The sequence below is a fragment of the Lithobates pipiens genome, unplaced genomic scaffold (assembly GCF_037356315.1).
Source record: "Lithobates pipiens isolate NorthernLeopardFrog02 unplaced genomic scaffold, aLitPip1_a1.2 Scaffold_8, whole genome shotgun sequence".
NCBI classification, from domain to species: domain Eukaryota; kingdom Metazoa; phylum Chordata; class Amphibia; order Anura; family Ranidae; genus Lithobates; species Lithobates pipiens.
The window spans coordinates 19,038,372-19,065,275 of NW_027507903.1; the positions used below are offsets into that span (position 1 = coordinate 19,038,372).

A 26,904-nucleotide genomic window follows, 5' to 3' on the forward strand; every position below is an offset into this window, starting at 1 on the left:
TAGTAAAAGAGCTACACACACATAGCGGGGGAGTCCGGCGAGAAGACCCCCGAAGACGGAAGACCCCCGGAGCTGTGCAATAAAATACTTTTTCCATGTGTTGTGTTTTTTTTTGTACTTTATTTCACAGGTGAATGGGTAGGGGTACATTGTACCCCATACTCATTCACATAGGGTGGGGGGCCGGTATCCGGGGGCCCCCTTCTTAAAGGGGGCTCCCGGATTCCGATAAGCCCCCCGCCCGCAGACCCCGACAACCAACGGCCAGGGTTGTCGGGAAGAGGCCCTTGTCCTCATCAACATGGGGACAAGGTGCTTTGGGGTGGGGGGGCCGCGCGGCCCCCCCTTCCCCAAGGCACCCCCCATGTTGAGGGCACGCGGCCTGGTACGGCTCAGGAGGGGGGGCGCGCTCGCTCGCCCCCCTTTCCTGGCCGGCCGGGTAGCGTGCTCGGACAAGGGTCTGGTGTGGACTTGGGGGGAACCCCCACGCCGATTTTTTTCGGCGTTGGGGTTCCCCTTTAAGCCCATTCCAGGCGGCGGAGCCCGCGACGTCTCCTTCGCGGGCCCCGCCTACCTGTACACGCGCTCGAAATGGGCGGACTTTCCGAGCGGGAACAGTCCGCTCATTTCGAAAGTACAGCGGACAGGCCCACACACGGGCGGACTGTTCGCTCAAACACAGTTTCAGCGGACAGTTTTTCGGAATTTCCGAAAGACTTTGTCCGTCCAACTGTCCGCTGAAACTGTCCGCTGAAAGCCCACACACGAGCGGACTGTCCGCCCAAACACTGTTCAGCGGACAAGGTTGGGCGAACAGTCCGCCCGTGTGTACGCGGCCTAAGTATGCAGGCATCTGGGGTAAAGCTGTCCACATAGACCATCCTCTGCACCGCCGGCTTTCACCGCTGTCAGTCTGCAATCATGACCGGGAAGGCTACCCTGCAGTAGAGCGATCTGAAAGCGAGGCTTAAATCGCTCGTCGAGCGCAGCTTGGGAGGGACGACGTCGATGAGGAGGATGGTCTATGTGAACAGCTTTATCCCAGATGCCTGCATACTTAGATCAGAGCCGGCCCTACCCTGGGACCCAGTGGGCCCATGGTCCCAGGCGGCATTTTAGGAGGGCCAGCAGCTGGCAGTGACAAGTCCTACCTTAGTAGCTACTCGGCCATATCCTACCTGTCAGGTGGAGATTGTATCAGTCAGAAGGAGCAGGGCCGATCCTGGTCAGCTGTGCGCTGCACTGGTTGCTAGAATCACCTGCCGCCCGGCGTCTTGCAACCAGTGACGTCAGAGGCCGCTCCCCGCATTCAGAGCGCTCAGCCTCTGTGCCTAATCAGTTAGCTCCGCCTCCACCCACCCACCTTCCATATTCTTCAGCGAGTCTCAGAGCCTGAGGGAAGGGAGCACGTCTGAAGAGAGTTGCCTGTGATTGAGTGTGAGCTGTCCAGCTGTCCGCAGTCCACCTGCACAGCACCTGCCACAGTCCACCTGCACAGCACCTGCCGCAGTCCACCTGCACAGCACCTGCTGCAGTCCACCTGCACAGCACCTGCCGCTGCCTGAGGTGTTGAAGCCTGCCTGTAAATGTGTCCATGTTCTGAAGGCTCTGCATTGACCCTCACCCTGTCCATTCTGCCACCAGTGAGTTCCCCATAGCAGCATTGTCTGCAGGAGTCCGAATCCGAGTACTGTAACTAACTACACTGTTATACATCCCAAGTTGTATGAGACATGAGAGCCTGAGAGGGATTTGCCTTGCCCAGCCCTGATTAACCACTTCAGCCCCGGAAGATTTGCCCCTTTAACCACTAGCCGACCAGCCGCAACAGTTATACTGCGGCAGGTTGGTTTGGCTTGGAAAATTGCGGTAGCTGTACGTCACTCCTTTAAGACGTGACAGCAGGCACGCGATGACCGCTCGTCACCCGCGATCGCTCATAGAAGAGCAAGAACTGGGATCTGTGTGTGTAAACACACAAATCCTGGTTCTCTCGGGGGAGAGCAGAGAGATCTTGTGTTCATACTAAGTATCAACGCCGATCTCTCTCCTCCCCTAGTCAGTCCCATCCCCCCTACAGTTAGAACACACCCAGGGAACACAGTTAACATCTTGTGTTAACCCCTTCACTGCCAATGACATTTACTCAGTAATCAGTGGCTATTTTTGCTCTGATCGCTGTATAACTGTCAATAGTCCCAAAGTAGTATCAAAAGTGTCCGATCTGACTGCCGCAATATCGCAGTCCCGATAAAAAACGCAGATCACTGCCATTACTAGTAAAAAAATAATAATAAAAATGACATAAATCTATCCTCTATTTTGTAGACGCCATAACTTTTGTGCAAACCAATCAATATACGCTTACTGTGATTTTTTTTTTTTTTTACCAAAAATATGTAGAAGTATATTAGAAATGGGGGAGGGGGAAAAAAGGGAAGAGGGTGGGACTTTAGATGAAGCACACAGCAAGTAAAAAAGTTGGTCAAGCGACTAGAAAATGACATTTATTCATATTTCATAATCCATAATCCACCATAAAACATTTTGGGCATCAAGCCTCTAACAAACATTTTGGGCATCAAACCTCTATAAGGTGGATCTTAAATAGACATACAATGTATAAAAATGTATCACAATCCGATAGATCTTAACATTTGAAAAAAGCAGCAATGACAATTAATGCATAAAGTACACAGAGTGATAGTAAATTATATTGAATAGACATAAAATCAAATGATGTCTTATTATTCCATGATTAATGTAGAAATTAAAAAACGATAAAGGCTCGATGCGTTTCGCGGCACGACAACCGCTCATCAGGAGCAAAATCATGGAGTAAATCTAAAAAATTAAATAAAAAATGAACAAAAGATAAAAAAATAAAATAACAAAGATTGAATAAGAAATATAAAAGGAAGAGAAGTGTAATTTTATAATTAATGAGAGCTATGCATCCAACTCACGTCTGCACCCACACACCAGCAGATTAGCATCGAGGATCGCCACAACATCGCAGAGCAAAACTCTATAAATGAAAATGTAGAAGAATACATATCGGCCTAAACTGAGGAAAAAAAAATGTTTTTTAAATTTGGGACATTTATTATAGCAAAAACTACAAAATATTGTATTTTTTTTCAAAATTGTCGCTCCTTTTTTTTTGGTTTATGGTGCAAAAAAAAAACCGCAAAGGTGATCAAATACCTCCAAAAGAAAGCTCTATTTGTGGGGCAAAAAAGGACATAAATTGTGCTGTTGTGCGACACTGGACCCAAACAAAATTTACATCCTTTTTTTCCCTACAAACTGAGCTTTCTTTGGTGGTAGGTGGTATTTGATCACCTCTGCTGTTTTTATTTTTTGCGCTATAAACAAAAAAGAGCGCCAATTTTTAAAAAAATATTTTTTTACTTTTTTCTATAATAAATACCCCCCCCCCCCCCCCCAAAAAAATGTCTCCATCTTTTCAGGCTTATATGTATTCTGCTACATATTTTTATAAAAAAGCAATAAGGATATATTGATTGGTTTGCGCAAAAGTTATAGCGTCTACAAAAGAGGGAATAGATTTATGGCATTTTTAATCTGATTTTCTGATCATTTTTATTGTAGTTATCATGATATAAAACAATGAACGTGGGGGCCTTTTGTTGGGTGTGATTTTTTTTTGGGGGGGGGGCAGAATTTCATTCTTGGGCCAGCCCTGATTTAGATGTGCCTGTTTTAATCATCAACCATGTTGAGTTGAGTTGCTAAATGTTGTACCTAAATGTAACCATATTGCTACACTTAGAGGCGCCTCTCTTCTCTTTCCACCCCCCCCCCCCCCCCGTCCATGCGCCTGGCCCCTTTCAGGATGCCGGACGCATGGATTCCTATGGCGGGGGTGGTACTTTGGGGTTGTGCTGCTGCCAGAGACGCATGGAGGGGTGGGGGTTGGGTACTGTCAGAGCCGCGAGTGGGGGGGGGCGGGGCGGTGGGCACAGTGGCTGCATATGATGGGCACAAGTAGCTGCATATGATGGGCACAAGTGGCTGCATTTGATGGGCACAAGTGGATGCATTTGATTGGCACAAGTGGCTGCATTTGATTGGCACAAGTGGATGCATATGATGGGCACAAGTGGCTGCATTTGATTGGCACAAGTGGATGCATATGATGGGCACAAGTGGATGCATATGATGGGCACAGTGGCTACTTATGATGGGCAAAGTGTCTGCATTTGATGGGCACAATGGCTGCAATTGATGGGCACAGTGAGGCTACAATTGATTGGGGGGGGGGGGGGGGGGTGGTGGTTCGGTATTCTTCCATTTGTTTGCTCCCCCCAAAAAATTTTGAGCACCAGCCGCCACTGCTCTGTTGTGACATGACGCTACTTGTATATCAAAACATCGCTTGTATATCAGGTCAAAATGTATTTAAAAATGTTGCTTGTCTTGCAGAACGCTCTCAAACCAAGGTTTTACTGTAATGTGATATCTAATGTAGTATTGAACCTTGGACACCTATGAACAATCCTCTATGGTCCCTCCCTGTTTTTGTCCACCATGGTGTCTGGCCACTGCCTGTGAAGCCTCCAGTGCTCTGTGAGTGACAACAGAGAATACACCTCTCTGCCTGTGTGGGGATTGGACACTGGCAAAGAAGGTCATGTGACAACCCCATATAACCCCTCCCACTCCCAGGTAACCTCAGTTTTTTTTTGTTTTGTTTTTTTGTAGTGTCCTTAGGTAAAGGACCTCTTCTCTCTGCTCAGAGAAACTTACCTTTCTCCCTATGGATGATTATTCCAAACTAATTCTTCTGATAAATCCTCAGCTGCACCATAGCTGCTGTGGCTTTTTATGCAGTTTTCTGATTGGTTGACTCCTTGGCAAAAAAATTGATGGACCATATCCACACCCCACCAAAGGGAAGACATAGTACCAGCATGTAATGTTGCTGACATGCACTGGATTCTGCTGTGTGGGTGCCCCCCTTGCCACTTATTTCAATACCTGAAGTAGCCACAGGATGCTTTAAATGCCCAGGGCTGTGGTTTGCCTGTCCCCGAAGACCCCAGCCCATCATGGAAGGTGCAGCCAGCAAGGAGTTAACTCTTGTTAATTCCAGTAGCATAGATGGTAAAGTAGAAACTCTCTAAACATTCAAAACCCAGGATGCCCTTGTGTTAATAATCCCTTTAGGGGTGTAGGGAAGCTGCGGGCCAATTATCACTACCCACGGCAGAGACCAGATAGCTGCAGATATACATCTACAAATACCAATTTGGTAAAAAGTTTGACCTGTATTTTTACATAAAACATACATATGTAGAATATTTATATATACAGTTACCGGCCACTTTATTATGAACACCTTGCTGGGTTGGACCCCTTTTTGCTTTTAGACCTGCCTTCATTCTTCATGACATAGATACAACAAGGTTTTGGAAACATTCCGCAGAGATTTTGGTCCATAGTGACATGATAGCATCACGCAGTTGCTGCAGATTTGTCAGCTGCACATCCATGATGCAAATCTCCCATTCCACCATATCTCAAAGGTACTCTATTGGATGAAATCTGGTGAGTGTGGAGACCATTGGAGTATAGAGACCTCATTGTCCAGTGGTGAGATGATTGGAGCTTTGTGACATGGTCCATTATCCTGCTGGAAGGAGTCATCAGAAGATGGGTACACTGTAGTCATAAAGGGATGGACATGGTCAGCAGCAATACTCAGGTAGGCTGTGGTGTTTAAACAATGCTCAGTTGGTACTAAGGGGCCCAAGAAAATATCCACCGCACCAGCCTAAACTGGTGATACAAGGCAGGATGGATCCATGCTTTCATGTTTACGCCACATTCTGACCCTACCAATTTTGGTGATCCTGTGTGAATTGTAGCCTCCAATTCCTGTTCTTAGCCGACAGGAGTGGCACCTGGTGTGGTCTTCTGCTTCTGTAGCCCATATGATTCAAGGTTCAATGTGTTGTGTGTTCAGAGATGGTATTCTGCGTACCTTGGGTGTAACGAGTGGTTATTTGAGTTACTGTTGCTTTTCTATCATCTCAAACCAGTCTGTCCATTACCCTCTGACCTCAACAAGGAATTTTAATCCACACAACTGCCATTCACTGGATATTTTCTCTTTTTCCCATCATTCTCTGTAAACCCAAGAAATGGTTGTGTGTGAAAATCATAGTTACATAGTTAGTAAGGTTGAATAAAGACACCAGTCCTTCCAGTTCAACCTGAGTGAGTGTCTACAATTGTCCCTATCCCTGTACATTGTACATTGCACACTCACATTGGTCCCTACCCTCAAGGAACCCACAATCCAAGGTCCCCATTCATATACAGGTCCTTCTCAAAAAATTAGCATATTGTGATAAAGTTCATTATTTTCTGTAATGTACTGATAAACATTAGACTTTCATATATTTTAGATTCATTACACACAACTGAAGTAGTTCAAGCCTTTTCTTGTTTTAATATTGATGATTTTGGCATACAGCTCCTGAAAACCCAAAAATCCTATCTCAAAAAATTAGCATATTTCATCCGACCAATAAAAGAAAAGTGTTTTTAATACAAAAAAAGTCAACCTTCAAATAATTATGTTCAGTTATGCACTCAATACTTGGTCGGGAATCCTTTTGCAGAAATGACTGCTTCAATGCGGCGTGGCATGGAGGCAACCAGCCTGTGGCACTGCTGAGGTGTTATGGAGGCCCAGGATGCTTCGATAGCGGCCTTAAGCTCATCCAGAGTGTTGGGTCTTGCGTCTCTCAACTTTCTCTTCCCAATATCCCACAGATTCTCTATGGGGTTCAGGTCAGGAGAGTTGGCAGGCCAATTGAGCACAGTAATACCATGGTCAGTAAACCATTTACCAGTGGTTTTGGCACTGTGAGCAGGTGCCAGGTCCTGCTGAAAAATGAAATCTTCATCTCCATAAAGCTTTTCAGCAGATGGAAGCATGAAGTGCTCCAAAATCTCCTGATAGCTAGCTGCATTGACCCTGCCCTTGATAAAACACAGAGGACCAACACCAGCAGCTGACATGGCACCCCAGACCATCACTGACTGTGGGTACTTGACACTGGACCTCAGGCATTTTGGCATTTCCCTCTCCCCAGTCTTCCTCCAGACTCTGGCACCTTGATTTCCGAATGACATGCAAAATTTGCTTTCATCCGAAAAAAGTACTTTGGACCACTGAGCAACAGTCCAGTGCTGCTTCTCTGTAGCCCAGGTCAGGCGCTTCTGCCGCTGTTTCTGGTTCAAAAGTGGCTTGACCTGGGGAATGCGGCACCTGTAGCCCATTTCCTGCACACGCCTGTTCACGGTGGCTCTGGATGTTTCTACTCCAGACTCAGTCCACTGCTTCCGCAGGTCCTCCAAGGTCTGGAATCGGTCCTTCTCCACAATCTTCTTCAGGGTCCGGTCACCTCTTCTCGTTGTGCAGCGTTTTCTGCCACACTTTTTCCTTCCCACAGACTTCCCACTGAGGTGCCTTGATACAGCACTCTGGGAACAGCCTATTCGTTCAGAAATTTCTTTCTGTGTCTTACCCTCTAGCTTGAGGGTGTCAATGATGGCCTTCTGGACAGCAGTCAGGTCGGCAGTCTTCCTCATGATTGCGGTTTTGAGTAATGAACCAGGCTGGGAGTTTTTAAAAGCCTCGGGAATCTTTTGCAAGTGTTTAGAGTTAATTAGTTGATTCAGATGATTAGGTTAATAGCTTGTTTAGAGAACCTTTTCATGATATGCTAATTTTTTGAGATAGGAATTTTGGGTTTTCATGAGCTGTATGCCAAAATCATCAATAATAAAACAAGAAAAGGCTTGAACTACTTCAGTTTTGTGTAATGAATCTAAAATATATGAAAGTCTAATGTTTATCAGAACATCAGCTTGCTCCCTGATTGTGGCTTGCATGTGGATTTTGTGAACACAAGTGGATTTTTTGAACTAAAGTGGAGAGTTAACCAGGAGTTGTGCTTTGACTGCTTCTGCTTGACTGCTTCTGCTTGCAAGTGTTGTTTTTGGGGGTGTTTTATTTTCTCCCCTCCTTTATTTGATACATTTGCTAGCAGTTTTTAAAAGACCTTTTTTTCTGACACTTTTTAAACAGCATTTTTTTTTTCCCCTCTTTCTTCCTGCCAAATTAGGGGAGGGGTTAATTGTTCACAGGTGTATAAAGGTAGTTATACAAACTCCCCCTTAAGCTTGCTCCCTGATTGTGGCTTGCATGTGGATTTTTTGAACTAAAGTGGAGAGTTAACAACCAGGAGTTGAAAACAGGAGTTAAGACAGGGGTCTCTAACCTCTGTCCTACCTCCATCCTCCCCTCCATTTTAAAGATCCCACTGCAAGGGGCAACCAGACAGCTTTCCAGAAACGTCAGGCTGACAGCAAGCCAGATTCACCGGAACCAGAGTGTTTAAAGGGGACAACCGCAGCCAGGTAAGCTCGCACCTCCACTCCCCCCCCCCAGTGATTGTTCCAGGGACTCCGTCCGACCGCCTACGGGGGTCAGGAAGGAATTTTTGCCCCACTGGTGCATTTGGCTGCTACTGTCAGGGGGTTTTTCGCCTTCCTCTGGAACAACCATAGGTTAGCATACCCCTACCTCCGGCCTCCTTTCCATTTTTTACGCTATCCTAGGACGACTATTCCAGATCACAGCCAGACTTCTTTTCTAAGCGGAGACCTCAACCTTAAGTAAAGGCAGCTGGAACAGCCAGCAACCGAATACAACAACTCCTTCCGCATCCATATAGGCATCCCCTGATCAACTTGCGCGCTAATAGCCTCAAGCACGGCGGCAAGTCTGATACCTAGCCCCACCTCAGGATCAATACCCTGATCAGGATCATCATCTTAGGCCCATAGTACCATCAACAGCATCCACAAACCATGTGCTACTTCAAATACTCAGCTGAAGTTCTGCACAGACTAAGGAACATCAACACCACATTGCCATCTTCCATATAAAAAATACTTCAAAGAGAACAACTATTAAAAACCAGACGACAACCAGCTCCCAACCACAGGAAGACATCTACTCGACCACTACAATTAGATTGCGCCTTGATTAACGCCAGGTCTGCAGTCAAACATAGACTGGAAGTACACGACTTCATCATCGAGAACAATGTAGACTGCCTCTTCATCACCGAAAGCTGGTTAACCTCTGACTCCAACACCATCCTCACCGAATTGGTGCCGGAAAACTACAGGATCCTAACCGAACACCGGATAGGGAAAAAAGGAGGAGGCCTAGCAGTGATCTTTAAAGGTCACCTGGATCTCACTAAACCATCATCTCAGAACCCAGTGTCTTTTATGGAAACCCTGACGCTACATTTTCAACCAACACCCCATGACACCACTCATATTCTACTGTGCTACAGACCACCGGGACCAAAGTCCAATCTTCTTTCACCCCTCACGGAATCCTTTGCAATGCACACCCTAAAATTCAAAAATTTCCTGGCACTCAGAGATTTCAACCTTTGGGCAAACGAGCCTAAAGACCCCATCGCGACTGCCTGCATTAATCAACTAGAAGAACTGGGTCTACAGCAACTGATAAAGACTCCCACGCATGGGTCAGGACACACCCTGGACCTCATTTTCAAACAGAACATCGACGTCAACATACTCGACAACATAACTCTGCCATGGACGGATCACCACGCCATCAAATGCAAAATCGCTACCAACATCACCAACGCAAAACGGAAACCTGTAACAACGCACTGGACCAGATCGCATTAAAAAACTGTACTCCGAAGCCTTCAAAACCACTCTGTCCAAAAAAATATCTACAATAACCTTAAACCACTCTACGGAGGAAACACTCAACTCACTGAACAAGGCATTACTGCAATCAGCAGACTCGGTAGCACCAAAACGCAGGGCTCTCATCAGGAAGAAAAATGCTGGATGGTTTAATAGCTCCCTCTCCGTACTAAAGCAAGAACGCAGAAGAGCGGAAAGAACATGGAGAAGAAATCCCACGAGAAAAACCTATTTAACTACAAAGGTCTGACAGAGAATTATCGGAAAGCAATCTTCAAAGCCAAAAAGGACCACTTCTCATATACAATCTCAACGGCCGCAAACCAACCACGGGAACTGTTTAAACTGGTTAATCAATCAATGAATCCGGTGTGCCTAGAACCCCCAGAAAGCGAATCCCAGGATTACTGTGACAAACTGTCGGATTTTTTCATCGATAAAGTCAAAACCATCAGGGAAACAATTTGTCAGAAGAAAACATCCAACCTCAGCCAGCAAATACATAAAGAGGATGTCCGCACCAACATACCGCAACCGCCAAAATTTTCACTATCCCCAATTACCGTAGACACCGCAAAAAACATCATTAATAAACTGCGTGACAGTACCTCACCTATTGACATCATCCCCACAAAACTACTGAAAGAATGCTCCGACATCGTGGCTCCAACCATAACCCACCTCATAAACCGATCATTCCACGAAGGGATTGTTCCCAGCATCCTCAAACAAGGCATCGTCAAACCTCTACTCAAGAAACCAAACCTGGACCCTCAGGATCCAAACAACCGTAGGCCGATTACAAGCCTCAACACCATTTCTAAGATCATGGAGAAAGCTGTAGTACATCAGCTACAACTTCACCTGGATACTCACAAACTCCTGGACCCGCTGCAATCAGGCTTCCGCCCGGGTCATGGAACAGAAACAGCTCTCCTCAAGATTTGGGATGACGCCCTCGAAGCAGCAGATGACGGAGAGCCGTGTCTCCTCGTACTGCTAGACCTAAGTGCAGCGTTTGATACACTAGATCACAATACTCTACTCGTCTGCCTCACAGAAGTAGCCGGAGTCCAAGACATAGATCTCCATTGGTTCGCGTCCTTCCTAGGAAATCGGTCACAGACAGTGAAACTAGGAAAATTCCTCTCCGAAACTCGGGCAGTCACCTGCGGAGTCCCTCAAGGCTCTCCGTTGTCACCCGTTCTCTTCAACATTTACATTCGCCCACTACTTCAAATCATCAGATGCTCAGATCTCTGCTTCCACTCTTACGCTGACGACACGCAACTTTATTTCCGGATCAATGGAAAAAAAGATCACCAACAACAACTTGAAAACTGCCTCAAATCAATAGAGGACTGGATGACCACCAACTCCCTCCAGCTGAACCAATCAAAGACAGAGCTTCTTATCTTACACCCAAATCATAAGCCCGCAACCAAAACCTCCTGTATTTCATTCATTCATTCATTTCAGTACATTACAGAAAATAATGAACTTTATCACAATATGCTAATTTTTTGAGAAGGACCTGTACTAGGGCCAATTTGGGACAGAAGCCAATTAACCTACCTGCATGTCTTTGGAGTGTGGGAGGAAACTGGAGTACCCGGAGGAAACCCACGCAGGCACAGGGAGAACATGCAAACTCCAGGCAGGTAGTGTCGTGGTTGGGATTCAAACTAGCGACCATTTTTACTGCTAGCTGAGAGTGCTAACCACTACACCACTGTGCCGCCCTGTAGATCAGCATTTTTTTTAAATACTCAGACCGGCCCATCTGGCACCAACAACCATGCTACGTTCAAAGTAACTTAAGTCCCCTTTCTTCCCCATTCTGATGCTCGGTTTGAACTTCAGCAAGTCGTCATCACCCACGTCTAGATGCCTAAATGCACTGAGTTACTGCCATGTAGTTGGCTGATTAGCAATTTGTGTCGCCAAGCAATTGAACATGTGTAGCTAATAAAGTAGCCGTTGAGTGTAAGCCTGAGCGTTCAGTGTCTGTGTGAGGTTGCCTGACGGCCCTTTTTATGCCAGCAAAGACTTGAGGGTTCTGCACTTGTGGAACCAGGAGCGGTATCATCTAGCTTCTTAGGGACCTACGGCACCTTTTTTCCAACATCATCTCCTGTCTCCTCTACACTAGAGCACGCAGGTGATTGGAATAGAGATACCTCGGTTTCTGCTGCCTGCGGGTGATTGACATAAAGGCATTCCCCTTCCTCCTTTACTTATGTGGAATTTGTGAGCATGGCAGGTCATAAGTAAATGGAAAATTGGTCAGATGGACTTACTAGCTAGCTCAGGTTCAGCTTCTAGTCCCATTGGGGGGGGAGTCCCTACGTTCAGGGTCCTAGCAGCCTGCTTGCACAACAGGGAGATTTAAAAAAATGATGAGCGGGGCGTGGCTTTGAACATTGTAATTTATCAACCATCACCTGGTCACACCTAGTTCTTTTCATTGGTTTCTGGATGGACAGCACTGCCTCTGTTATTGAAACCCTCCCACTGTGAGCTGCAGTGTTTGGAAGCGGAGCGCGTGAAGCACGAATGAAGGACAATTTGGCTCAGGCTCTGATTTCGAGGGACTGTCCCTGATTCGGGAACAAAGTCCCTCTTTCCTCCTCATTTGTCCCTCATTTTGGTCTGATCTATATAGTTGTATATAAAATGCACTTTTTAACCACTTGCCGAACCGCTGTCGGCATATATAAGCCGGCAGAATGGCACGGCTGGGCAAAGTAACGTACCTGTACGTTATGTTGAAATTTCCACCATATGCGCGCGCCTGACGCGAGCTCCGTGACCGTGCCCACGGGATACCCACGATCGTGTCACAGAGCTCAAGAATGGGGAGATGCCGATGTAAACAGCATCTCCCCGTTCTTCCTAATGTCAGGACACTGATCGTCTGTTCCCTGCCATGGGGAGCAGCGATCAGTGTGCAGGTCATACAAGCCCATCCTCCAGTCAGTTAGAAACACTCCCCTAGGACACACTTAACCCCGCCCCACTAGTGGTTAACCCCTTCACTACCAGTGATATTTTTACAGTAATCAATGCAATTTAAAAAAAAAAAATGTGTCAAAATTGTCCGATGTGTCCACCATAATGTCGCAGTCACGATAAAAAACGCTGATCATTACTAGTAAAAAAAAAATTATTAATAAAAATGCCATAAACTATCCCCTATTTTGTAGACGCTATGACTTTTGTGCAAACCAATCAATAAATGCTTATTGCGATTTTTTTTTTAACCAAAAATATGTAAAAGAATATGTATCCTCCTAAACTGAGGAAAAAAATGTTTTTTTTATATATTTTTGGGGGATATTTATTATAGCAAAAAGTTAAAAATAATGCTTTTTTTCAAAATTGTCGCAATTTTTTTGTTTATAGCGCTGAAAAAATAAAAACCGCAGGGGTGGTCAGATACTATCAAAAGAAAGCTCTATTTGTGGGAAAAAAAGGACGCCAATTTTGTTTGGGAGCCACGTCCCAGGGAAAAATATGTAGAATATATATCGGCCTAAACTGAAGAAGAAATTTTGTGTTTTTTTTTTATATATTTCTTTGGGGATATTTGTTATAGCAAGAAGTAAAAAAAATTGTTGTTTTTTTTTTTTTTTCAAAATTGTCGTTCGATTTTTGTGTATAGTGCAAAAAAAAGCTCTATTTGTGGGAAAAAAAAGGTCGTTAATTTTGTTTGGGTACAAAGTCGCTTGACCGCGCAATTGTCAGTTAAAGCGACGCAGTGCCAAATCGCAAATAACAAAAGGTTTTCTGGTCAGGAAGGGGGTAAATCCTTCCGGGGCTGAAGTGGTTAATCTTTCAAAAAGTGTTTCCCAGTGCTAAACCTTTCAGCCAATTTCTAAATTACTGCATTTATAAATTTCAAAAGCCAATATGCAGGAATAGTAGTGGTAAAAAAGCACTCGTGGGTATAACTAATCTTTTTCTGTTTAATTCCCCTTTAAGGGGGTGTTTCCTATGCCTACACACTTTTGCCAATAGGTGTCACTTGTTCCCATCTCGAAAAGTTGGAAGGTATGTAAATGGATATCAGCAGGCTACTTGGGCACCCACCAATCTCACTGCAGGGTCTGTCCATGAGAAGATCAGGATCCAATCTTCACCCATCACAGTGGGAAATGCCTCTGAGGCTCTTCCGGGACTAGAGCCTTCTTCATGGGGTCCGCTGCCCTGGACCCGTAAAGCACTCTCCCAGAAAAACCTTGGTTGTTTATGCACAGGGTTTCAAATTCGCAGGGTCCAACGCTGCATGGTCACATTACAGGCTGTCTCCGTTTCCAGACTTCTATCACAGTAGGGTCCAGGTACCATCAATTTAAAGAGGAGGGCCGGTTATACAAAAAAAAAAAAAAAAAGTCAGCAGCTGCAAACACTGCAGCTGCTGACTTAATCAACACACTCACCTGTCCAGGGTGCCCGCGATGTCGGCCGCCCGAGGCCGACCCGTCCCTCGGCTCTCGGGTCCCGGTGCTGCCATTCCTTGTAAGGGAAACAGGCAGTGGAGTCTTACGGCTTCACTGCCCGTTTCCTACTGCGCATGCGCGAGTCCCGCAGCTACTGCGCATGCGCGAGTCCCGCAGCGCTTTCTGAATGGGACGTGCTGTGTTCTGGAACACACAGTTCCCAGAACACAGCGCGACTCGTTACCCAGAAGACGCCGCGACGAAGACAGAAGACAGAAGATCTCCGCGGAGGAGGAAGAGGAAGATTAGGAGAAAGTGCCTAGCAACAGGCATTTCTGGTAAGTAAAAAAAAAAAAAAATTTTCATTTTTTTTTTTTTATATTTTTTTGTAATTTTTAATATTTTTTTTGTTTTCAGGGTGGCCCTCCACTTTAAGTGCAATAGCCAAAGGAACAGATTTGGATGATACCAAACCCTCACTCCCAGTCTGGAATCATCTGAGCACATGTTAGCGTTTGTGCAGAGCTGCGGATCAATCACCATCTCCATCACCTTACATAGTTACATAATTAGTAAGGTTGAATAAAGACACAAGTCCATCCAGTTCAACCTGAGTGAGTGTCTACAATTGTCCATATCCATGAACATTGCCCACTCACATCGGTCCCAACCCTCAAGGAGCCCACATTCCAAGGTCCCAATTCATATACTAGGGACAATTTATTTATTTTTTTTGGACAGAAGCCAATTAACCTACCTGCATGTCTTTGGAGTGTGGGATGAAACCGGAGCACCTGGAGGAAACCCACACAGGCACAGGCAGAACATGCAAACTCCAGGCAGGTAGTGTCGTGGTTGGGATTCGAACCAGCAACCCTTTTTACTGCTAGGTGAGAGTGCTAACCACTACACCAGGGGCATAACTATAGGGGGTGCAACAGTCGCGACCGCAACTGGGCCCTGTGATGCAGGGGGCCCATGCAGCCCCCTCTACATATGGCCGGCAGCAGCATAGGCAGCTAGGGGTACCAGTGCACCATGCACACGGGTGGCTGGAGGTGGAGGGTGACTAGCAGAGCTCCATGCTCAACTATCGCCCTGGCTGCTCTTTAGTTGTGCATTCCCCGCATGACCTGTGTCCTCGGCCGGCTCCTCAGAGTACCCCTCTCCTGCTCCTCCGATGTCTGTTCTCCCCAGCCAGAGTCCCACCCCCCCCCTGAGTCCGGCCCACACTGCACTGCATACTTCTCCCGGGTAAACAAACTTTAAGCACACAGATGCAGTGCAGCCCTATGAGAGCCCCCCGGAGGACACTGCAGGCTGATCGCCCGTCCAGCACACTGGATGGAGCCCAGGCCAACATGGATAAGTGCGCGGCCTGCAGCTTGGTCATGGTGAGTGAGAGGACCCCATCCCCCACACACCATTACATACCCCCTCCATCTCCCCCTGGGGACAGGGACCCCTTCTCACGTGGGGACAGGGACCCCCACCTCCCCTGGGGACAGGGACCCCTTCTCACCTGGGGGCAGTAACTTCATCTGCCCTAGAGAAAAGGACCTCATCTCTTCTGGGGATGGGGACCCCATCCTGCCTAGGGACAGTCCCCCAATGGGGCACCTAAAAAAAAAATAAAAAAAATAAAACTACTGATACCAGTGGTGGAACTACAGGGCTCACAAAGGTCATACCTGTGACCACGCCCTGGAGTTCCACCGCTGGACTCAGAGGGAAGGGCCCTGGCTGGGGTTCAGGGGGGCCCTTCATGGTTTCTTGCATCGGGGCCCTGAAGGTTCTAGTTACGCCACTGCACTACACCACTGTGCCGCCCTAAGGACATTGGCAAAAAATAGAGGTACTTCCTGCATGGGAGGAGTTATATAGGAAGGATTTTTTTTTACCAGTGTCCAATCACCTGTAGGTGGCGCATTAACCAAGTAGTCATGATTTATAGCTTGTTCTGTGTCCTGTGATGTACGATAGAGAAAATATTTTTATTTTATTTACTTAGCAAGGCTTGTACATTACAAAGTAACTGTATTTGGTACTTGTATAGACCGAAATACAGGTGCCCTTAGTTGCCCTTTAACCACTTCCCATCCTCCCTAAATCAGTTTAACTGCTACAGGGCGGCACCTGTGCGCCAGATCACGTAAATCCGACACTATGCACAGCAGAAGCCGATCGGCAGATGTCGGGTACTTGATGTCCGCCGGCACCCGCCGATCATCGGGGAGAGAAGCAGGACTGCAATCTGCCAATGTAAACAAGGCAGATTGGCGTTCTAATGGGGGGGTGGAGCTTGTGTCTCTGCAAAGCGGGGATTAAATCCCATCTCTTTCCATAGTAAAAGCACCTGACACAATATAGTAAAACGCTGGTTAGGCACTATTTGAACCCCTTTGACCACCCCTGATGTTTAATCCCTTCCCAGCTAGTGTCATTAGTACAGTGACAGTGTATATTTTTTTAGCACTAATCATTGTATTAATGTCACTGGTTCCCGCAAAGTGTCAAAAGTGTCAGTTATTGTCCACCGCAATATCGCAGCCTCGCTATTGCTGATCGCCTCTATTACTAGTAAAAAAATGTAAATAAATAAATATATATCCCAGAGTCTGTAGAGGCTATAACTTTTGCGCAAAAAAATCAGTATACGCATATTGGGATTTATGTAGCAGAATACATACTTATCTTAATTTAAGAAGAAATTTGTTTGTTTTTTTCAATTTTTTTTATTGGATAGTAAAACGTAAATAATATTGTTTTGTTTTTTTGTTTTTTTAATTTTCGGTCAGTTTTTGTTTATAGCGCAAAAAATAAAAAACGCAGTGGTGATCAAATATCACCAAAAGAAAGCTCTATTTGTGGGGGAAGAAGGGTATACATTTTATTTCGCTCGACCCCACAATTGTCAATTAAAGTAACGCAGTGCTGTATCGCAAAAAAGGTCTGAGACTGGTCAAGTGGTCATGAAGGGGGGGTAAATCTTCCGGAGGTCAATTGGTTAAAATATCCTAAAATAACCTTAGGTTGTAGCTCTGCCCATATCTTCCTGATCCTCTTCTCCACCTCAGTATATTTCACAGGAAGTTCCAGGATCTCAAGATGGACATCATCACCAAGACCAAGCTTTGCCAGTTCCTGAAAAAAAAAACAGTTTATAAAATAAACTTACTGAACCTCTCGATAGCTGGGGGTGCAAACAAGCTCCTCTTTCTAGTTCTCAAATACAGCCTCACTGTGCCCATCATTGCAGTCTCACTGCACCCATCATTACAGACTTACTGTGCCCATGAAATGCAGATTCCCTGTGCCCATGAAATGCAGACTTACTGTGCCCATGAAATGCCGACTCACTTTGCCCATTAAATGCAGACTCACTTGTGACATTCAATGCAGCCTCAGTGTGTCTATCATTGCAGCCTCACTGTGCCCATGAAATGCAGACTCACCTGTGCACATGAAAGCAGATACCCCTCTACCCATGAATGCAGCCTCACTGTGCCCATCAATGCAGCCTCACTGTGCCCATCATTGCAGACTCACCTGTGCCCATGAAATGCAGATTCCCTGTGCCCATGAAATGCAGACTCACTTGTGCCATTCAATGCAGCCTCAGTGTGTCCATCATTGCAGCCTCACTGTGCCCATGAAATGCAGACTCACCTGTGCACATGAATGCAGACTCCCCTCTGCCCATGAATGCAGCCTCACTGTGTCAATCAATGCATACTCACTGTGCCCATCATTGCAGACTTAGTGTGTCCATCAACGCAGACTCACTGTGCCCATGAAATACAGACTCACCTGTGCCCATGCAGTACAACCTCACTGTGCCCATCAATGCAGCCTCACTATGTTCATCAATGCAGTCTCACTGTTCCCATCATTGCAGCCTCACTGTGCCCATCATTGCAGACTCACTGTGTCCATGAAATGCAGACTCACCTGTGCCCATCATTGCAGCCTCACTGTACCCATTATTGCAGAATTACTGTGCTCATCAATGCAGACTCACTGTGCCCATCAATGCAGACTCACTTTGCCCATCAATGCAGACTTGCTGTGCCCATCATTGCAGACTCATTGTGCCCATCATTGCAGCCTTATCGTGCCCATTATTGCAGACTCATCGTGCCCATGCAATGGAGACCCATGAAATGCAGACTCACTGTGCCAATCATTCCAGACTCACTTTCCGCATGGAATGCAGACTCACTTGTGCCCATGAAATGCAGACTCACTTGTGCCATTCAATGCAGCCTCAGTGTGCTCATCATTGCAGCCTCACTGTGCCCATGAAATGCAGACTCCCCTGTGCCCATGAATGTAGACTCCCCTGTGCCCATGAATGCAGACCCACCTGTGCTCATCATTGCAGACTCACTGTGCCCATCATTGCAGACTTACTGTACCCATGAAATGCAGCCCCACTGTGCCCAACATTGCAGCCTCACTGTGCCTATCATTGCAGTCTCACTGTGCTCATCAAATGCAGACTCCCCCTGTGCCCATGCAATGCAGCCTCACTTTGACCATCATTGCAGATTCACTGTGCCCATCATTGCAGCCTCACTTTTCCCATCATTGCAGACTAACTGTACCCATCAATGCAGCCTCACCATGTCCATCAATGCAGACCTACCTGTGCTCATCATTGCAGACTCACTGTGCCCATCATTGCAGTCTCATTGTGCCCATCATTGCAGACTAACTGTACCCATCAATGCAGCCTCACTGTGCCCATTAATGCAGACTCACTGTGCCCATCATTGCAAACTCACTGTGCCATCATTGTAGCCTCACTGTGCCCATCATTGCAGACTCACTGTGCCCATCATTGAAGGCTTACTGTGCCCATGAAATGCAGATTCACTGTACCCATCATTGCAGCATCACTGTGCCCATCATTACAGTCTCACTGTGCCCATCATTGCAGACTTACTGTGCATATGAAATGCAGATTCACTGTGCCCATCATAGCAGCCTCACTGTGTCCATCATTTCAGCCTCACTGTACTCATCATTGCAGATTCACTGTGCCCATCATTGCAGACTACACGTGCCCATGTAATGCAGACTCACTGTGCATGCCCATGTAATGCAGACTCACTTATGCCCATGGAATGCAGACTCAATGCGCCCATGAAATGCAGACTCACTGTGCCCATGAAATACAGACTTACTTGTGCCTGGATCACACATGGAGCTTGGGTCTGCAACGTTCAGGGGCCGGCCACTGTAACAATGTCCCGGCTTCTGGACCGGCTTCTGTGATAGGCAGAACACTGATCCAATGCTGGGAAGTTGAATTCCGCCTATTGCAAGAGCGGGTCTAGGAGGAGGGACTTTGTTACAGTGGCCAGCCGCCTAACATTGCAGTGTGTGAGGTACACAAGAGGAGGAGGAGGGAGGGGAAGACTCTGCACCTAAGCCTCCCAGGATCAGCCCTGGGCGCCGGTGCAACCACAGCGTAAAGGGAACAGCGTAACTGATGTGGAAAAAGTACAAGAACGCCATTCCCATTCGTTCCTTTTTAAAATGTATTTAATTTTTTTTTTCTTACACTGTCTCTTTTATTCTTTTATTTTTATTACTTTTATTCCTATTAAAAGGAATGTAAACATCCCTTGTAAAAGAAATAAGGATGACAAGACCTCTTTACTGAGAGATTTTGGGTCAAAAAGACCTCAGATAGCTCATTTACCTTTAAAAGCAAAAGATCCAAAAAAAAAAAAGATCCTCCGAGGCCATAGAGGCGATCTCAGGGTTTGCCTGAGAGTAACAATCCAATGGTGCGGATGACTGATCCCATAGGCGATTAAAGAGCAGATCCTCTTAGATCGCCTCTATGGCCTTGGAGGACTGGAGCAACATCATGATGTCATTTCCGGTCCAGGCTGGAAGTAAATAATCTTTTTTTTTTAAAGCAAAAGATCAAAAAAAAATTGATCTTTTGCTTAAAAAAAATATTATTTACCTCCAGCCTGGACCGGAAATGATATCATGATGTTGCTCTGGTCCTCCAAGACCATAGAGGCGATCTAAGCCTTTGTACACACGGTCGGAGAATCTGTCGGAATGTGTCCTATCGGACCATGTTGTCAGATAATCCGACTGTGTGTGGTATGCATTGGACTGATTCCGTCTGAATATCCGTCGGACCCAATTTTCCAACTTGTTGGAAACATTTTCCGACAAACTGGTCCGATCGGACATACTCCGATCATGTGTAGAGAATTCCGATCGGACAAAGTGCCACGCATGCTCAGATCAAATTCCTACACCAAAACTATTGGCTACTAGCCTGAACGTAGTCCCGTCGTAATGACATAAAGTCATCACGTTCTGAACAATCAGATTTTCTGACAACTTGGTCCGACCGTGCGTATGCAACAGTTTCGGACACAATCCGTCGGACAAAATCTGTCGGACAAAATCCAACGGATTTGGTTGGCAGAATGTCCGACCGTGTGTACAGGGGCTAAGAGGATCTAATCTTTTATCGCCTATGGGAGCAGTGAGCCGCACCATTGGATTGTTACTCTTGGGCGAACCGGCGCAAAAGGTAAGCTCAAGAAACACTGACGGATGGCGGGAGGGGGCTGTCTCTGCAAGCCAGCGACTCACAACCTGCTCGGAGTGCTTTCATGAGACAGCAATACAATAATAAAATCAGCCATAACCCCCAGTAAAACCACTTTAAAGCCGCAAAGTACAGTGTATATATACATATTGCCATCCTGAAGTGGTTAATATCTATATGTGGTAAAAGATTTAAGAATTATGCAGTCAGAGTAAAATGGATTGGCCATTGTTTTTCTAGAACACCTACTAAATGGCTGCTCTTTCTTAAGAATAGAGAATTCTTATGCCACGTACACACGACCGTTTTTTCCATCAGAATAAACTCTGACGGTCTTTCCGACGGAGTTTCACTGAAACGGACCTGCCTACACACAATCACACAAAAATCTGTTCGTTTAGAACGCGATGACATATGACGGGACTAGAAAAAGGAAGTTCAATAGCCAGTAGCCAATAGTTGCCCTTGCGTTGTTTTTGGTCTGTCGGACTAGCATACAGACAAACGGTTTTCCCCATAGGAATTGATTCCGTCGGAAAGATTTAAAAAAAATTCTATTTCTAGGTCCGTCTGAATTTTTGAAAAAGAATGTCAGATAAAGCCCCACACACGATTGGAATATCCGATGAAATTATTCGGTCTGACCTTTTCTGACAAAGTCCGACCCTGTGTACGCGGCATTAGGCCCCTTTCAAACGGCGGGTCTGATCAGGTCCTCCTGTCAGTTTTTCAGGTGGACCTGATCGGATGGTCCGTTCAACTCTATGGACAGGCGGGTGTAAAGCGACTTGTGCCTGTTTATACCCGCCCACCTCCGGGGCCCGACCTGGTCTGTTCAATAAAAAAAACGGAAGAGGAATTAAATCGAAGGGAAGTTGGGTGGGTCGAATCGTAGGGTAGTCGGTGTGTACGTCGCTGTCCATTTACACCCAACTACCCTCAGATTCAATCCACCCAACTACCCTTCTATTCGATCCCCCTTCTGTTTTATTTAGCAGACCGGATTGGACCTGGAGGTAGGTGATCTCCTGCTGATCCGAGCTGAGCGGGAGGATGACAGGTCCGTGTACGCTCAGCCAACCATAGAGCAGAGCAGGCTCTGCCCGTGTCCGCTCTACAGAAACTGAGCGTACATGGTCCTGTCATCCAAGCGCTCTGCTCCGATCGGCAGGGGACCACCTGTTGATTGGGACGGAGTCCACGCCATCTAGAAGGAGCCTTCGAATGACACTAAGTGCCCCGTTCATGCTGGCATGCGGTGCAGGAAACCTGAGTTCCCTGTATTGCATTCACAATGCGCTGTGTTTGCGATCTGCAGCGGGCGCCAGTGTATAAGTAACAACAGTCCAAACGCAGATAGCAAACACAGTGAATTTGTCTGCAGGGAATCGCACGATACCAAAATACCATGGGACCCTGTTGCAGTGTGTTTTTAAAAGTAGGGGCCGTTGTTGGCCTTGTGTGATGTCCACTGTATGTTACCTGTTTTTCACTTTTAATTTAAAAAAAAATTTTTTTTTTAATTGTTAGTTATTAAAAAAAAAAAAAAAAAAAAAAATAGTGCATGCGCTACTTTTGGAACAATGCAGTGTGATTTCAGCTCATTCAAATGAATGGGCTAAAAACGCACTGCACTCAAATCGCACAGGAATCACACATGACTGCGCGCGCGTTCCTGTGTGATTCCTGGTGTGAACCGGCCCTTAACCACTTCAATACCGGGCATTTTCACCCCCTTCCCGCCCAGGCCAATTTTCAGCTTTCAGCGATGTAACATTTTAAATGACAATTGCGCGGTCGTGCAACACTGTACCCAAACGAAATTTGTATCATTTTTATCCCCACAAATAGAGCTTTCTTTTGGTGGCATTTGATCATCTCTGCGTTTTTTATTTAATTTTATTGCTTTAATAAATATCCCAATTTTTTTTTTTTTTAACGATTTTTTCCCTCAGTTTAGGCTGATATGTATTCTTCTTCATATTTTTGGTAAAACAGAAAATCACAATAAGCGTTTATTGATTGGTTTGCGCAAAAGTTATAGTGCCTACAAAATAGATTATTGATTTATGGCATTTTTATTATTATTTATTCTTTTTACTAGTAATGGCGGTGATCTGCAATTTTTATCATGACTGTGACATTGCGGCGGATAGATTGGATACTTTTGACACTATTTTGGGACCACTGACATCTATACAGTGATCAGTGCTATAAATATGCACTGATTACTGTATAACTGGCAGGGAAGGGGTTAACACTAGGGGGCGATCAAGGGGTTAAATGTGTTACCTAGGGAGTGATTCTAACTGTGGGGGGGATGGGACTGACTTGGGGAGGAGACCGATCAGTGTTCTTATATAGCAGGAACACAGGTTCTGTCTCATTTCCCCTGACAGGATGTGGATGTGTGTGTGTTTACCACGTTGTTTAAACACACAGATCCACATTCCTGCTCTGTCACAATGGATCGCGGGTGCCCGGTGGACATTGCGGCCGCCAGGCAAGTGTATGGACTCCTCGGTGACACAGCGGTGCGAGTGCGCCCCCTATACTGCCGGAAAGCCGAGGACGTCATACGACACCTGCCCAGGATGGGAGATCCCATCTGCAGACGTCATATGACAATGGGCGGGTATTGAAGTGGTTAAAGTGGTTGTAAACCTCAGACATGAAATATGAACAAAGCATACCTCTCTTGTCCCAATTAAGAGCACAACATTTCATTTCTGGCTGCTGCTTTGTTACTCTGCGATCAACATGAGTCACTTCTGACAAGTTTTCCTGACACCATGAGAAAAATTGTGATGGGAGGGAGCTCCAGCACACAGCCTGTGATTGACAGCCTCAGCTCTGTTCCTGTGTGCTGTGTGAAGGGGGGGGGGGGGAGACTGCAGATAAACAGGTACAACTTATGGAGGAGGATTTGTTTCATCTATAAGCATCCCCTGAGGCCAGTCACTTCATTGGGTATATGAAGGGTTTACAACCACTTTAAAGTGGGGTGCCCCCTAAAAAAAAAAATACAATACAAATACTGCAGCTGCTGACTTTTAATAATCGGACACTTACCTGTCCCAGGGTCCAGTGATGCGCGGCAATGAAGCCCCCCCCCCCCCTCGTTCCCCGCTCCGCTCGCGGCACCCTCATTCTTACTGTGGGCACCCGGCTGTGGCTTCACAGCCGGGCACCCACTGCACATGCGCGAGCAGCGCAGGGCGCCGTGATACGCAGCAGTCATCTGGGACACGTGACAGGTCCCAGATGACTGTGCGCCACGAGGGGAAGTGATGTCACCAGCCCGGGCAAGGAAGAAGGCAGACTACGAGGGACCCCTAGCAACAGGCATTTAGAGGTGAGTAAAAAATTATTATTTTTTCCAATTCTTATTTATTTTTTTATTTTTTTAAGAATTTAAAACTATTTTTTATTTTTTGGTGGCAACACCACTTTAAGGTTTTCTCCAATTGGGTATATATCCCAATAGTACCAAAATAATTTTATGTAACTTTAACAAAAATAATTCCGTGCTGTAACTTGTTATAGTGTGTCAGGAGGTACCCAAACTTACCTTTACTGCTTCCCAGCTGGAATTCACAAGATAGTTTCTGTAAGGACCAAAACCTTCCAAAAAAAAAGAGATTATAATAACTATAATTCTAGAAATACCAATATGCCTAACTGAATACTGGATCAGCTTGCTTTTTTCATTTTTTTAAAAAAAATGTATTTATCAACTGGATCAGCTTGCTTAACCAATTGACCTCCAGAAGATTTACCCCCCCCCCCACTTTATGATTAGGCCATTTTTTGTGATATGGCACTGCGTTACTTTAACTGACAATTACGCGGTCATGCAACGCTGTACCCAAATAATCTTTGTGTCATTTTTTCCAACAAATAGAGCTTTCTTTTGGTGGTATTTGATCACCCCTGGATTTTTTACTTTGTGTGCTATAAACAAAAAAAGATTAACAATTTTGAAAAAAAAAATTCCAATATGCTTTACTTTCTGCTATAAAATATATCCAATGCTATTAGTAAGGGAAGTGATGAATTTTATTCCTTGTCAGAATGGAACTTTGCATCGTTTACATAGAGTCCCGTTCTGTGTCTCTGCCTGATAATCGTCAGGTTCCTGGTGGAGATCCGGCGCCCGGCACTCACAGAGCAGCTTCAGCTGTAAAGAAAATTTTTACCAAAAATTTGCCTAAATTTATTAAGAAAGTTGTATTTTTTACAATTTTTTTCTTAGCCCTTGTACACACGGTCGGAAATTCCGACAACCAAATCCATCGGAGTAATTCCGACGGATTAATTCCGGAAGAGGTCCGGAAGTGATGTTGCATACACACGGTCGGACTAGGTTGTCGGAAAATCCCATTGGACATAATGTGATGACGTTATTTCGTTACGACGGGACTACGTTCAGGCTAGTAGCCAATAGCTTTGGTCTAGGAATTTGATCTGAGCATGCGTGGCACTTTGTCCGTCGGAGTAGGCTACACATGATCGGAGTATGTCCGATCGGAGCATTTTGTCGGAAAATTTTACCGGCAAGTTGGAAAAGTTTGTCCGTCGGATATTCCGACGGAAACAGTCTGATGCAGACCACACACAGTCGGAATATTCGACAAAACGCTCCGATAGGAAACATTCCGTCGGAATCTCCGACCGTGTGTACAAGGGCTAAGATATGTTTTATAGCCTATTGCAGTGATGGCGAACCTTGGCACCCCAGATGTTTTGGAACTACATTTCCCATGATGCTCAAGTGCCAAGGTTCGCCATCACTGGCCTATTGCGATTTTCTTTTTTTACCAAAAACATGTAGACAAATATATATCGGCCTACACTTTTTATTTATTTTTGGGGGATATATATTATAGCAGAAAGTAAAAAAAATTTTTTTTTTCAAACTTTTCGCTCTTTTTTTATTTATAGCGCAAAAAAATTAATAAAAAAAAAAATGCAGAGGTGATCAAATACCACCAAAAGAAAGCTCTATTTGTGGGGAAAAGGACATCATTTTATTTGGATACAGTGTAGCATTGACCACGCAATTGTCAGTTATAGTAACGCAGCGCCGTGTCGCAAAACATGGCTGGGTCATGAAGGGGCGGTAAACTTTCCGGAGATGAAGTGGTTAAACTACAGTGTGGTTAGAAGACTATAAAGAATCTTACCTGTGACAATGATCAGATTTGAATTGGATGCCATTTATCAGGCTGCTGGAAGAGCCTGTACAGCGGAAAAATAATTGATCAATACTTGAAGATTATTTTCAGTACAGTCAAGATAATTTAGTGAATGTTGATATCTGTCCTAAACATACTAGATAAAAAAAGAAAAGTTAGCTTCTACTATTGGGGACAACTGACTTATGTGAATGTGGATTTTCCAATGTGGCACAAAAAATATAAAAAGAAAAAAAGAAACCATGCAGATGCTTCTGCAGACATTCTCTGCCAGGTGTCACTGTAACGATATCACGTACTGGACACATGTAAAGCTGTAGCTACTGGCCATGTTGTTTGAGAACCTTAGGCAGGGCCGTTTTTAATATTGATTGGACCCGGGGGCAAAAAATTTCTTGACCCCCCCCCCCCCCCCCCATGCAATTTCCCTCTCCACCTGTTCTGAGACATACAATAAATAGCAGCTAGACTTAAAGTCAATTCACTGTGCCAGATCAGGCAGCAATTGCAATTGGTTGCCAGTGGTTACAGCATTTCATTACTGCTTAATGACTGGTTGCTAGAGGTTACAGCACACTTTACGGCTCACTGATTAGTTGCTAGAGGTTACAGCAAATCATTTCTGTTTGTTAATTGGTTGCTAGAGATTACTGTACAGTAATACTGCTCACTGAATGGTTGCTAGAGGTTACAGCACATAATCTCATTAATGCAGGGGGGGGGGAGTGATATACATATGACTGCCACCGTTATTTACACATCAATGCCGTCAGCCACAGCTATTTATTTAGTAATACCGCCATCTTTTACATATGAATGCCAGTTATTTACATGTAAACACAGGGTCTGCAGGTGAGTCATCTGTACACAACAA

The 26,904-nt window shown here is 45.4% G+C and overlaps 1 protein-coding gene across 1 annotated transcript in view; it reads right to left on the minus strand.

Moving 5' to 3' along the window:
- LOC143963575 (pyroglutamyl-peptidase 1-like protein) overlaps window positions 1-26,082 on the minus strand; it is a 72,857-nt gene extending 46,775 nt beyond the window's left edge. The window contains exons 1-3 of the mRNA XM_077473256.1: window positions 26,019-26,082; window positions 24,404-24,456; window positions 17,271-17,387 (exon numbers count right to left, since the gene is read on the minus strand). Coding sequence (XP_077329382.1) covers window positions 17,271-17,387; window positions 24,404-24,456; window positions 26,019-26,052 — 204 coding nt within the window. The 5' untranslated portion in view covers window positions 26,053-26,082. The remainder of the gene's footprint in view (window positions 1-17,270; window positions 17,388-24,403; window positions 24,457-26,018) is intronic.
- Window positions 26,083-26,904: the final 822 nt, after the last annotated feature.